Below are 13,704 nucleotides of genomic sequence, written 5' to 3'. Positions count from 1 at the left end.
GCACAGGCTAACGACCGAGAAACTAAGATTTCTGTCTCCAGACTCTTCTTCGCCACAGTATTTTTCACTCATACTTAAGTATTCATTTCCCTGCATAATTTACTTAGTTACTTTTAAAATCAACATCCACAACTACACACAATGGAGCGACCTGGCAGCCTGCTGCTAATCCCTTTGCCCTGTTTTTTTTTTTTGTGTGTGTGTCTGGCTAAATTTTGGCTGAGCTCAAGTCCCAGCTCTAATAGTAATGGTTCACCACTGGTGCACAGCCTGGTTTAAACTCTTATAGTTTAAACCAGCCTGTGCACCAGTGGTGAACCATGCTATTCTACACAAAACTGTACGGCGTACAAGAATTCTTGAGCTTGGTGAGTAGTAGCAATAGTAAAAATGTCAACTAAATGTGGGACTAAATAGTGAAGCGGACTGTTGAATTGTGGCAGCAGGGAGAAGGCAAAAAGGGCCATGGCACAGAAAGAAAGAGCTGATGAACTGCAGCGTCCTGTAGGCTTATTACACAATACACACTTTGAAGAACTGGCATTCATTTTGTACTCTTTTCCCACAGCTCCAAACTCTTATTCGCCTTTCAAAGCCTCGTTTCTGTCGGTAAAACATTGCTACTATTACTGTGAGAGCTTGTTTCTGTTTATTTGACCTCATTTTCTGTCCAAGGCCTGATCGCGCTCATTTATGATGTAAACAGTTAGAGAATCCTCATCATACACTGAACTTGGCCAAATTGTGTATCAAGTAATGATCTTGAAAGACTGCTGTAATCATACATGCTGATTTTGGGCATGCAATAATAATCTCATCTCATCTCATCATCTGTAGCGGCTTTATCCTGTTCCACAGGGTCGCAGGCAAGCCGGAGCCTATCCCAGCTGACTACGGGCGAAAGGCGGGGTACACCCTGGACAAGTCTCCAGGTCATCACAGGGCCGACACATAGACACAGACAACCATTCACACTCACATTCACACCTACGGTCAATTTAGAGTCACCGGTTAACCTAACCTGCATGTCTTTGGACTGTGGGGGAAACCGGAGCACCCGGAGGAAACCCACACGGACACGGGGAGAACATGCAAACTCCACACAGAAAGGCCCTCGCTGGCCACGGGGCTCGAACCCGGACCTTCTTGCTGTGAGGCGACAGTGCTAACCACTACACCACCGTGCCACCCAATAATAATAATAATTATTATTATGCTGTATATAATCCAGACAGTGGGATTTGCTTGTACCTGGGAGAGAAGTGCAGCGCGCGGATGACACAGTCCACAGCTCTCCTTGGCTCATTCTTCATACGCCAGTAGAAAGAGGCCAGATTGTAAAGCACCCAGGAGGAGGAATTCTGAGCATGAAAGAAACCAAAAATATATACATAGCAGAAAATAAAACTTAGCAAAAAGCGTGTCCGATTTATTATTATTCTGTACACCGTCACACCCTCACCCTCAGAAGACCGTGGTGTATTCTATGGCCAACCTCATCCATGCGATGACCCAGCTTATGGGGTAAAGAATCGAAGATAGGGTCATCCTTTGACAGCAAAGGTGATGTGAGGTTTACTTTCTCCTGCACACCCTGAGGGATAAGCCAAAAGAAGCAAATTTAAAAAAAAAAAAAAAAACCACAGAAATAAAAACAGGGCATGTGTAAGAACTGTTAAAGGAAAAATCCACTTATAACTACTTGGATATTAATTATTATTATTAATGTGCACTTCAACGTTATCCTCCATTTATTTTTAAGGAATATCTGTACTCTTAGACATTTTAGTCGATTTTCACTTTTGGTAACAGTTTCCTATCACAATGCTGCTTGATATGGCACCAGTGGAAATTAGTTCTTGCTTCATTTCTGCTTAAAGAAACCAATGCAGCAGAGCTTTAGTTCCCCTGTGACATTACACAGCCACTAACTTCTCACAGGAATAATGAAAAGACAGCTTCCACTGACAGATTAGCTCCACAAATACTAAACTGAGACAGCATATTCGGGCCATTACAGACAGACAAACGGAGTAAGTAAGTAAATAAATAAATGAACAAATGAATGAATGAATGAATGAATAAAGAGCTGAGGGAGGGGGTAATATTCCGAGTGGGGAAAAGAAAAAAGCCCTTATAATTTGAGATTAAAGGAACAGTCCACCGTACTTCCATAATGAAATGTGCTCTTATCTGAATTGAGACGAGCTGCTCCGTACCTCTCCGAGCTTTGCGCGACCTCCCAGTCAGTCAGACGCAGTCAGACGCGCTGTCACTCCTGTTAGCAATGTAGCTAGGCTCAGTATGGCCAATGGTATTTTTTGGGGCTGTAGTTAGATGCGACCAAACTCTTCCGCGTTTTTCCTGTTTACATAGGTTTATATGACCAGTGATATGAAACAAGTTCAGTTACACAAATTGAAACGTAGCGATTTTCTATGCTATGGAAAGTCCGCACTATAATGACAGGCGTACTAACACCTTCTGCGCGCTTCGGCAGCGCATTGATACGGAGCTCAGATATCAATGCGCTGCCGAAGCGCGCAGAAGGTGTTAGTACGCCTGTCATTATAGTGCGGACTTTCCATAGCATAGAAAATCGCTACGTTTTAATTTGTGTAACTGAACTTGTTTCATGTCACTGGTCATATAAACCTATGTAAACAGGAAAAACGCGGAAGAGTTTGGTCGCATCTAACTACAGCCCCAAAAAATACCATTGGCCATACTGAGCCTAGCTACATTGCTAACAGGAGTGACAGCGCGTCTGACTGCGTCTGACTGACTGGGAGGTCACGCAAAGCTCGGAGAGGTACGGAGCAGCTCGTCTCAATTCAGATAAGAGCATATTTCCTTTTGGAAGTACGGTGGACTGTTCCTTTAAAGTCTCAAATTTACAAGCCAAAAAAAAAACTGGAAGGGAAAAAAAAAAAAAGAAACAAACAAAACCAACCCTCAGCTATCCTCAGAGATCATAAAGTCATAAATTTGCTAAATAAATAAATAAATAAATAAATACCCACCCTCAAAATTTGTGAGACTGATGGTGCGTTCATGTGCTATGGGAATTATGGTAAATACCAAAAGCCGACATGGAAAGCACACATGAACGCCCCTTCTTGTGGTATTTTCCACTGGGCAACTCGTAGAAAATTTTGATACACGAGTTGCCCAGATGAGATGAACTTTAACCTTTTCAACATGGCGGCGAGCGGTACAAGACACTTGAATGATAAGCACTGTACGCTACTAAAGGTTTTTTTTACTAGTACTAGTGGGTAGTTTTTGGTGTCTATGCAATGTTGCGTCATTAACAAGTATAATATAATACGTTAGAAATCCATTTCCTTTAAAAATGTGTTATGGTTTGTTTTTACCTATCCAGAGCAGACGCTATTGCTAACGATAGCTAACTAACTATTGCTAACTAGCAGTCTGCGTCCTTTGTCAACAACAACAAAAGCATGTGAACACAACACACTGGTAAATACCACTTCCCAACTGGAAAATATCATCTTCCCATAGCACATGAACGCAGCATAAACAGTCACAAATTTACAAGCAAAAAAAAAAAAAAATTGGAAAAATACTGCTTTTTGTTGTCAAGGAATCACATCACTTCACTTCGCAGAGTTGAATCAACATCACACCACAGATGCCATGGCTGAGCCGAGAGTTAGAGGAAATGCAGTCTTTTTTCCTTGGTGTAATATGAAAGAATAAAGCGATAAAAGATTTTCTCCTACATTTCCCAGAATGCACTGCAGCCAGGAAGCACGAGAGCTTTTATTCATAAATTTGAGGCATCTTAATTTTGGAATTTCTGACTTTATAATCTCAGAGAATTAGATTTCTTTTATTAGTTGTTTTTTTTTTACCTGAATTTCAGAAATTTCAAATTTTTTCTTCCCCCAGCTCGATTTTTTTCTTGCCCCAGCTCAGCCGAATCCTACAATGGCCCTGATATGCCATCATACTGAACACCCCACAAATATTTCAATATAAACATTTTTAACATGTTTCAGGTTTAAAAAAAAAAAAAAAAAAGCGTTACCCTCAAATGCTGGTATGCATGAATACTGTAAGGGAGCTCGAGAATTTCTACACACTCGGGCTTTTCCAGGTCTGAAGGTAAAGGTGACATATAATCCACATAATCTTCAGGACTGTAATGCACAAACACATCAAGCAGAAGAAACATGCATTACATCACAGTATCACAAAACAAAGCACCAGATAGCAAGAAAACGCCTCAAAACTGCTTTACTTTATGCCTTTACTCTCCAGGGATATAAAGGTGCCGTCATAGAGGTCCAGATCCCCGAGAGGAACTTTAGCTGTGACGCAGTCAGCATCCTCTTTATAGTGACGTTGTTCTAATCCAGTGTCACGGTCTTCGTTCTCTTCAATGTGAATTTTCTGAGCGACTAGCTGCTTCTATTGAAGGAGGGCAGAGAAAAACAACAGAAACTGAAAATCAGAATTTAACTGAAGAATATGCGAGTGTGTTTTTTGGATAAACATGAAATGACATTCTGTGAGCTCAGCATTATAAGGATCCACGTGTCAAAAACAAATTAACCACAATGAAGTAATCACGGGAGAATATTTTATTTTCCGCTTTTAGCCTATAGACACACCCTGAAGGAATAAAAGTAAGTGCACAATACAGTACGTTCGCTACCTACATGAAATAAGCTCGATAAACTGAAATGTCCGTGTAAACAGGACTGAATGTCAGCTAGCAGACTCATGAGTCGTGTTTGCGTTCTTAAGGCCTCTGCATGCTCTTGCGACAAGGCTTTCACAGATAGCTTTTCGCAGACAGTTGTAATTTATCGTTGAGCGGGGATAATAGGCGTGCACGATGTTATTCACCGGCACAACGCAAGGGGGCGCGAAATCGCTAGGAGTAGTTGGTGGGTGTGGTTAGTGGAGTGTTTATCCTCCGGTTACTTATAATGACTAGAACTGGAGTCGTATAGATGTCCGTACTTCCTCAATCAACCGCTCTTCGTGCTGCTCCATCTTCGCTCGTGTTTTTAAAAATGCCGGTCGTGAAAACAAAAACCGGGAAAGTAGGGAAGCGGAAGTGCATGTACAGCGGATGTAGAGTGGACCAATCAGAGCCCTCTTGTCTGCGACGCTGTCTGCGAGGGTTCTGCGGTGGTCACAATTTTTGGGAGGTGCGCGCAGAGCGTCTGCGAAGGTGGGGGGGCTACGCAGACACTATCTGCGAGGACTGAGTTGTCAGCATAAATTGGCCTTGACAGTCAAAGTGTCCATAAGAACTGCAGCTGGTTCTGTAAGATGCTCAGTAAAACCTACAGCTCATTTCCTTATAAAACTGCACTCACTGTACCTGAGACTGCTTTTTTTTTTTTTAAAGCAAAGGGTCGTCTCACACCAAATATTGACTTTGTTTCATTTATGGCTTACTGCTACGGTTTACAGTATTTTTTTAATGTTGAAAACATTTCATTTCATTATTTTTAAGCCGTTTTTAGTCTCCGGCATTCCTTTACATGCTCCTAAAGCCTAGGTCACAACCGGACGTACAATTTTTTGGCCGTGCGATTTTTGGCGTTTTCCAAATCACTGCGTTTTTTTTTTGTTCGTGGAGAAAGACGCACGTTGGCCGTAAGTTTGTCTTGCAACCTGAAAAAAAACGTAAGCGCCCATAGAGTTTGTTTGACATGACAAAGAACCTCTGTGGCCGGTCTACGGCTCAAAAATCAGCACGTCACACGCGCGCCCTCCGTGCGTTTCACGCGCGCCCTCCGTGTGTTTCTTGCGTTTTTTGCACGTAGACCGGCCGTAGGAGCACATATGGTCAGTTGTGACTGAGGCTTAAGACTTTTGCACAGTACTGTATGTCTTTAGTTGTTTTGGGGGTTTTTTTAGATTTAAAAAAAAAAAAAAGTGATGCAGCTTGTATTTTACATCTTGGAGAGAAAAACAAAACACACTGAAGACATACCGTATGATCGTAATGTAGTTTTAATTGAAAAGGTTCAAAATGTCTTTGTTGAGCTATAATCATAATCTCATTAATAAGAAACAGCCACGTAAAGCCAAATAATATTTGATCTTACAGAAAAATAAGGATCTATCAGAGTTTGGGTGTTGTTCAAAATTTCCTTGATAATTACGGTGGATTTCTTTATCCCCCAGTGACAGAGTCTATCTTCTTCTACAGGATTTTCCCAAACCTACTGCGAGATAAAACCTCTCCAGTGGATTCTGGTCCGTCCTGGAGTCTCTATCAGGCACATCCCACTGGACAAAGCTCTATCAGAAGCACCTCAAGTGGCTCCTCACATAAGCAGTGGCTTTACTCCTTGGCTCTTCATCAAAGCTCCTGAAATACTGACATTCACACTTGCAGCACATCAGTTCCTGCGATGTGTTACGTTCCTCTATAACTTGACGTTGACGTGCGAGACTGATTTCCAGGAACGTTTATGCAGAGTATAATATATATTACCAAACCTACCAATCTTTACGCATGTTGTATTTATCATTTTAACATCAGAGTAGGCTAATATGCGTTATCACTCAAGATATACAGCGGATATAAAAAATGTACACACCCCGTTAAAATGTATATTTTTTTTTTACATCAAAAAAACCTGAGACCACGATAAATAATTTCAAAACTTTTCCCACCTTTAATGTGACCTATAACCTGGACAATTCAACTGAAAAACAAAACAGATCTGTTCGGGGGGGAATAAAAAACGTACAATAAGCTGGTTGCATAAGTGTGCACACCCTTAAACTAATGCTTTGTTGAAGCACCTTTTGATTTAATTACAGCATTCAGTCTTTTTGGGTCGGAGTCTATCAGCCTGCCACATCTAGACTTGGTGATATTTGCCCACTCTTCCTTGCAAAAGCGCTCCAGATCTGTCAGATTGTGAGGGCGTCTCTTGTGCACAGCCCTCTTCAGGTCACCCCACAGATTTTCAATTGGATTTAGGTCTGGGCTCTGGCTGAGCCATTCCAAAACTTTTTTGGGGTCATTGTCATGCTGAAAGATGAAATTCCTCTTCATCTTCAGCTTTCTAGCAGACACCTGAAGGTTTTGGGCCAAAATTGACTGGTATTTAGAACTGTTCATAATTCCCTCCACCTTGACTAAAGCCCCTGTTCCAGCTGAAGAAAAACAACCCCAAAACATGATGCTGCCACCACCATGCTTCACCGTGGGTATGGGGTTCTTTTGGTGAAGTGCAGTGTTGTTTTTGCGCCAAACATACCTTTTGGAATTGTGGCCAAAAAGTTCAACCTTGGTTTCATCAGACCAGAACACATTTTCCCACATGCTTTTGGGAGAGTTGATGTATTTTTGTTTTGTTTTTTTGCAAAATTTAGCCGGGCCTGGATGTTTTTCTTTGACCCTACCCCATAGTCCAGACATATGGAGAATACGGGAGATCGTTGTCACATGTAGTGCACAATCAATACTTGCCAGAAATTCCTGCAGCTCCTTCAGTGTTGCTGTCGGCCTCTCGGCAGCCTCCCTGACCAGTTTTCATCTTGTCTTTTCATCAATTTTGGAGGGACGTCCAGTTCTCAGTAATGTCACTGTCGTCCCATATTCTCTCCACTTCTTGATGACTGTCTTCACTGTGCTCCATGGTGTATCTAATGCTGTGGAAATGTTTTGTACCCTTCTCCTGACTGATACCTTTCAACAATGAGATCCCTTTGCTGCTTTGTAAGCTCTCTGTGAACCCTGGCTTTCGCTGGAGGATGCAACTGAGTAAATGTCTGAACTTTATTTGGGGTTAATCAGAGTCATTTTACTTGATGTCAGGTGTGAACCCAAAAAGACTGAACGCTGTAATTAAATAAAAAGGTGCTTCAACAAAGTATTAGTTTAAGGGTGTGTACACTTATACAACCAGCTTATTGTACATTTTATGTTTTTCCCCCAAACAGATTTGTTTGTTTTCAATTGAATTATACAGGTTATAGGTCACATTAAAAGGTGGGGAAAGTTTTGAAATTATTTATTGTGGTCACATTTTTTTTTTTTTTTTTTACAACCACGATTCCAAAAAAGTTGGGACAAAGTACAAATTGTAAATAAAAACAGAATGCAATAATTTACAAATCTCAAAAACTGATATTGTATTCACAATAAAACATAGACAACATATCAAATGTCAAAAGTGAGACATTTTGAAATTTCATGCCAAATATTGGCTCATTTGAAATTTCATGACAGCAACACATCTCAAAAAAGTTGGGACAGGGGCAATAAGAGGCTGGAAAAGTTAAAGGTACAAAAAAGGAACAGCTGGAGGACCAAATTGCAACTCATTAGGTCAATTGGCAATAGGTCATTAACATGACTGGGTATAAAAAGAGCATCTTGGAGTGGCAGCGGCTCTCAGAAGTAAAGATGGGAAGAGGATCACCAATCCCCCTAATTCTGCGCCGACAAATAGTGGAGCAATATCAGAAAGGAGTTCGACAGTGTAAAATTGCAAAGAGTTTGAACATATCATCATCTACAGTGCATAATATCATCAAAAGATTCAGAGAATCTGGAAGAATCTCTGTGCGTAAGGGTCAAGGCCGGAAAACCATACTGGGTGCCCGTGATCTTCGGGCCCTTAGACGGCACTGCATCACATACAGGCATGCTTCTGTATTGGAAATCACAAAATGGGCTCAGGAATATTTCCAGAGAACATTATCTGTGAACACAATTCACCGTGCCATCCGCCGTTGCCAGCTAAAACTCTATAGTTCAAAAGAAGAAGCCGTATCTAAACATGATCCAGAAGCGCAGACGTCTTCTCTGGGCCAAGGTTCATTTAAAATGGACTGTGGCAAAGTGGAAAACTGTTCTGTGGTCAGACGAATCAAAATTTGAAGTTCTTTATGGAAATCAGGGACGCCGTGTCATTCGGACTAAAGAGGAGAAGGACGACCCAAGTTGTTATCAGCGCTCAGTTCAGAAGCCTGCATCTCTGATGGTATGGGGTTGCATTAGTGCGTGTGGCATGGGCAGCTTACACATCTGGAAAGACACCATCAATGCTGAAAGGTATATCCAGGTTCTAGAGCAACATATGCTCCCATCCAGACGACGTCTCTTTCAGGGAAGACCTTGCATTTTCCAACATGACAATGCCAAACCACATACTGCATCAATTACAGCATCATGGCTGCATAGAAGAAGGGTCCGGGTACTGAACTGGCCAGCCTGCAGTCCAGATCTTTCACCCATAGAAAACATTTGGCGCATCATAAAACGGAAGATACGACAAAAAAGGCCCAAGACAGTTGAGCAACTAGAATCCTACATTAGACAAGAATGGGTTAACATTCCTCTCCCTAAACTTGAGCAACTTGTCTCCTCAGTCCCCAGACGTTTACAGACTGTTGTAAAGAGAAAAGGGGATGTCTCACAGTGGTAAACATGGCCTTGTCCCAACTTTTTTGAGATGTGGTGTTGTCATGAAATTTAAAATCACCTAATTTTTCTCTTTAAATGATACATTTTCTCAGTTTAAACATTTGATATGTCATCTATGTTCTATTCTGAACAAAATATGGAATTTTGAAACTTCCATATCATTGCATTCCATTTTTATTTACAATTTGTCCCAACTTTTTTGGAATCGGGGTTGTACATCAGAAAAACCTATCATTTTAACAGGGTGTGTAGACTTTTTATATCCACTGTATCTTCGATGATCTTACCTGGTCCCTAAACTCCTCTGTTCTGGTTTAAAAAAAAAAAGGCACAACAGCATCTTTACTTTCTACGGACCCTTAAGAAAGCTCAGCCCTGTCCCAGGATACTGGTGGACTTCTATCGCTGTACTATTGAGCGAATACTCACGAACTGCATCTCAGTATGGTATGGCAGCTGCTACGTATCAGACTGTAAAACACTCCAGTGGGTGGTGGAAACTGCCCAACGGATTACTGTCACTCAGTTACCTTCCATCAAGAGCATTTATCACAAACGATGCTTGTCAGAGCGAATAACATCATCAAGGATGCCACCCACCCTAACCATGCACTTTTCTCCCTCCTCCCATCCGGCAGACGTTACCGAAGCCTCCGTTCCCGCACCAGCTTCTTCCCTGAGGTGGTAGCCATGCTGCATTGCACACCACCGCTCTGCTAACATCACTGCACTCATCCTGACTGTTCAGTACTTGAACATGCCATCTGCACTATTAACCTCTTGCACAAAATGGACCACTTAAATTGTTGCACAAACTATGCCACTTATGCAATATTACTCTATATGTTCATACTGCTGCTGCACACACTGCCACTTTATTGTACATGTAAACATCTGTACTTATGGTTTAATTACTGCGAACTGTCCATACAACCTAACTCTAATCTTGTCCACTTCCCCTCTGTAAATACGCAATTAAATATTTACAAACATCTGTACACTCTTACTGTCCATCTGCAGTACTTATTTCTCGCATTTATCTGTAAATAATACTATATTTTGCACATCTGGTTAGATGTTAACCGCATTTCATTGGCTTCGTACCTGTCGTCTACACCAGCCTTTCTCAACCAGGGTGCCGCGGCACCCTGGGGTTCTGTCAAAAAATTATATATTCTAACACTGAAATAAATAAAATGAATTAAAATTCCAAAAAACTATAGTTGCACTAATGTAGATCATCGCCACCTCATGCATCATCAAAATTTGTCTCACGGCCCCCTTTCCCATGCCACAACGTCACTGCCGGGGTCAGCATATGGTCAGCGTGACTGCGTATATTTTATATGGGGGTGCCATGAGAATTTGCATACTTCTGAAGGGTGCCGTGACTGAAAAAAGGTTGAGAAACGCTGGTCTACACAGTGACATAGTTGAATCAAATCTAAGTCTACGTCTCGGGTTGTTTTACAATCAGGGTCCACAAGCTAAAAATCACATTTAACACTTATTATCTTCAATATCAAAAGGCTTGACTAAATAAACTTGGTTGTTTATTGTAGCCCTGTGATAGCTCTATTTACCATGCAAAAAAACATTTGGTGATAACGTTATTTTTGGTGAATGTATGGCAATACATGTCATATTTAGCAAAATTACTCATGTCATTTAGAAAAAGTGCTTGTTTGACCACAGGTAGCTCCAAAAGGGATGCACTTAAATCATTCTTTATACCATAAAATAAATATTTGGTTCCATATCATTGGAAACACAGTTACGTTTTAATGTTGAATGCCAGTAAGTTTTCAGACTATTTTGATCAAATTAGTATGTAATTGTGTCAAAAAAAAAGTCCTCTCCGAGACAGCTAATTTTTCAATTTAAAATAACATATCTAAAATGATTATTTTCATCCTAAAATGTGGTCAAGATATTGGGACATAAATATTAGAGACAACTAACACAAAGCTTACAGCCTTGTATTTAAAAGCGCAGTGGATTCTGAATTGTCAAAAAAAAAAAAAATCCTCTCCGAGAATCACTTCATTTGTTTCTCCCAGCCCTGCTTAAAGCTACATTTAATCTTGTTCTAATACAAACTATTATACATGCCTATGTTCATACGTGTATTAATTTCCAAAAGTGCAGATTTGATAGTTGTTTTTAAAACCAGTTTGAGGGGGTGTCGTGGCTCAGGTGGATAAGGCACCATACCATAAATCCGGGAACCCGGGTTCGATTCCGGCCCGAGGTCATTTCCCGATCCCTCCCCCGCTCATTTCCTGTCTCTACACTGTCCTATCCAATAACGGTGAAAAAAAAGCCCAAAAAAAATCTTAAAAAAAAAAATAAAACCAGTTTGAATCAATTTGAATTTTGGACCCATGTGACACAAACTTTGTATCCTGATTGTAAAACAACCCTCAAACGAGCAGCCTTCTGTTTCCCCCTAGTGAAAATAGCAGATGCCCGTCAGGTCCCAGACGTGTCATAGATAGTGTTTCGATACCCTCAGGATTCTCATTCTCATCATCTCTAGCCGCTTTATCCTGTTCTAAGCTGGAGCCTATCCCAGCTGACTACGGGCGAAAGGCGGGGTACACCCTGGACAAGTCGCCAGATCATCACAGGGCTGACACATAGACACAGACAACCATTCACACTCACACCTACGGTCATTTTAGAGTCACCAGTTAACCTAACCTGCATGTCTTTGGACTGTGGGGGAAACCGGAGCACCCGGAGGAAACCCACGCGGACACGGGGAGAACATGCAAACTCCGCACAGAAAGGCCCTCGCCGGCCGCTGGGCTCGAACCCGGACCTTCTTGCTGTGAGGCGACAGCGCGAATCACTACACCACCGTGCCACCCACCCTCAGGATTGTGATAAAATAAATCCGAACCAACTTTAACACGTAAGCCGTGTTGAGTTTGGGATTACAGACGAAACGTCAAAACTTTCATATCTTCACCCAGACAGAACATTACGATACTAAGGTGATGATTCGACTGTCCGATAATGGAGTCTGAAGATCACCTCTAATTTCTTGAGGTAGTTGACACGAGTCTCCTGCTGCATGAAAAGGACGAGATGATGTGGGTGTTTCAGGTTAAGCGGGGAATCCACCTGAAAGCAAACGAGCATGAGTCACTGTCAGAAAGGAGGAAGTGTGCAGATGTTTGACACACTGGATCATTTGAAAAGCTGAAATCACAATCACCAGGTTTTGCACAATGAACTCAGATCTAGAATATAATGACTGCTTTAGGGGTCAGTGATGAATGAAATGACCAGGAATATAATGAATATATAACATCACCAGCCATGTGAATACATTAAAGCTGGTGTAAATATATTAAAAGCACTTCAATGGACTGAACAGTCATTACTTCTTTACATTAACTGACCTCTGGGAAAGCAAGCCGCATTTCTCAGTCCAGTCCAGTCCAGCTGTCAGCCAGAAGCTAACAGCTGCTTTAACATTATAACCCAACTCACACACTCTTTGTAGTAATAATATTTAATAAAAAAAAAAAAGCTATCCCTAAACTCTGCCACATTAACTAGCTGCCTAACTCGCCACCTCAGCTAAGTTCAACCACAAACATGGGGCTAATGTTAGCTAAATAACCAAACACAAACACTTCGAACCTGCTGCTGGATTTTTCCGTCTTCTGTCACGACCCAGTGAGTTGTAGCTCGTCCCGGTTCGACTAAAAGCATACAAATAAAAAAAAACATCCTCACTCGGACACACGCTCTCCATAATCCATTAAAACTGACACTGTTTTTCTCTAAGCTGTGTCGCTGGACTTCCGCCATTTTTTTTTTCTGCCTAGCAATCCATTCCATTCCTTTCGACGTAAATTTCCCCACCCGTATTCTAACAAGCCCCGCCCCTGCACTAAAATGGGCTACTACTAGACGAAATACGGGTAGAAAAACAGAAAAAGCCTCAATAACGTGTTTGACTTCCGGTCCGATTAAGCCATATATTTCAAAATAAAAGTTCGAGTATATTTAATATAGTCGGTGGTGTAGTGGTTAGCGCTGTCACCTCACAGCAAGAAGGTCCGGGTTCGAGCCCCATGGCCCGGCGAGGGCCTTTCTGTGTGGAGTTTGCATGTTCTCCCCGTGTCCGTGTGGGTTTCCTCCGGGTGCTCCGGTTTCCCCCAAAGACATGCAGGTTAGGTTAACTTCACACCTGGTCCCCTTTAAAGGAACCAGACTCAGTCTTCTTTAAGTGGACCAACAGAAAAAGAACT

The 13,704-nt window shown here is 41.6% G+C and overlaps 1 protein-coding gene across 1 annotated transcript in view; it reads right to left on the bottom strand.

Annotated features, from left to right (window-relative positions):
• The window catches only part of ttc17 (tetratricopeptide repeat domain 17), an 82,217-nt gene extending 68,912 nt beyond the window's left edge, over nt 1-13,305 (bottom strand). The window contains exons 1-6 of the mRNA XM_060911908.1: nt 13,091-13,305; nt 12,476-12,565; nt 4,268-4,437; nt 4,055-4,166; nt 1,463-1,594; nt 1,252-1,361 (exon numbers count right to left, since the gene is read on the bottom strand). Of these exons, the coding sequence (XP_060767891.1) occupies nt 1,252-1,361; nt 1,463-1,594; nt 4,055-4,166; nt 4,268-4,437; nt 12,476-12,565; nt 13,091-13,291 (815 nt within the window). The 5' untranslated portion in view covers nt 13,292-13,305. The remainder of the gene's footprint in view (nt 1-1,251; nt 1,362-1,462; nt 1,595-4,054; nt 4,167-4,267; nt 4,438-12,475; nt 12,566-13,090) is intronic.
• Between the last annotated feature and the right edge of the window lie 399 nt (nt 13,306-13,704).

Source organism: Neoarius graeffei, chromosome 27 (genome assembly GCF_027579695.1).
Source record: "Neoarius graeffei isolate fNeoGra1 chromosome 27, fNeoGra1.pri, whole genome shotgun sequence".
Lineage (NCBI taxonomy): Eukaryota > Metazoa > Chordata > Actinopteri > Siluriformes > Ariidae > Neoarius > Neoarius graeffei.
The sequence above is the reverse complement of the archived record's forward strand: the minus strand, read 5'-3'. Positions and strand labels throughout refer to the sequence as shown.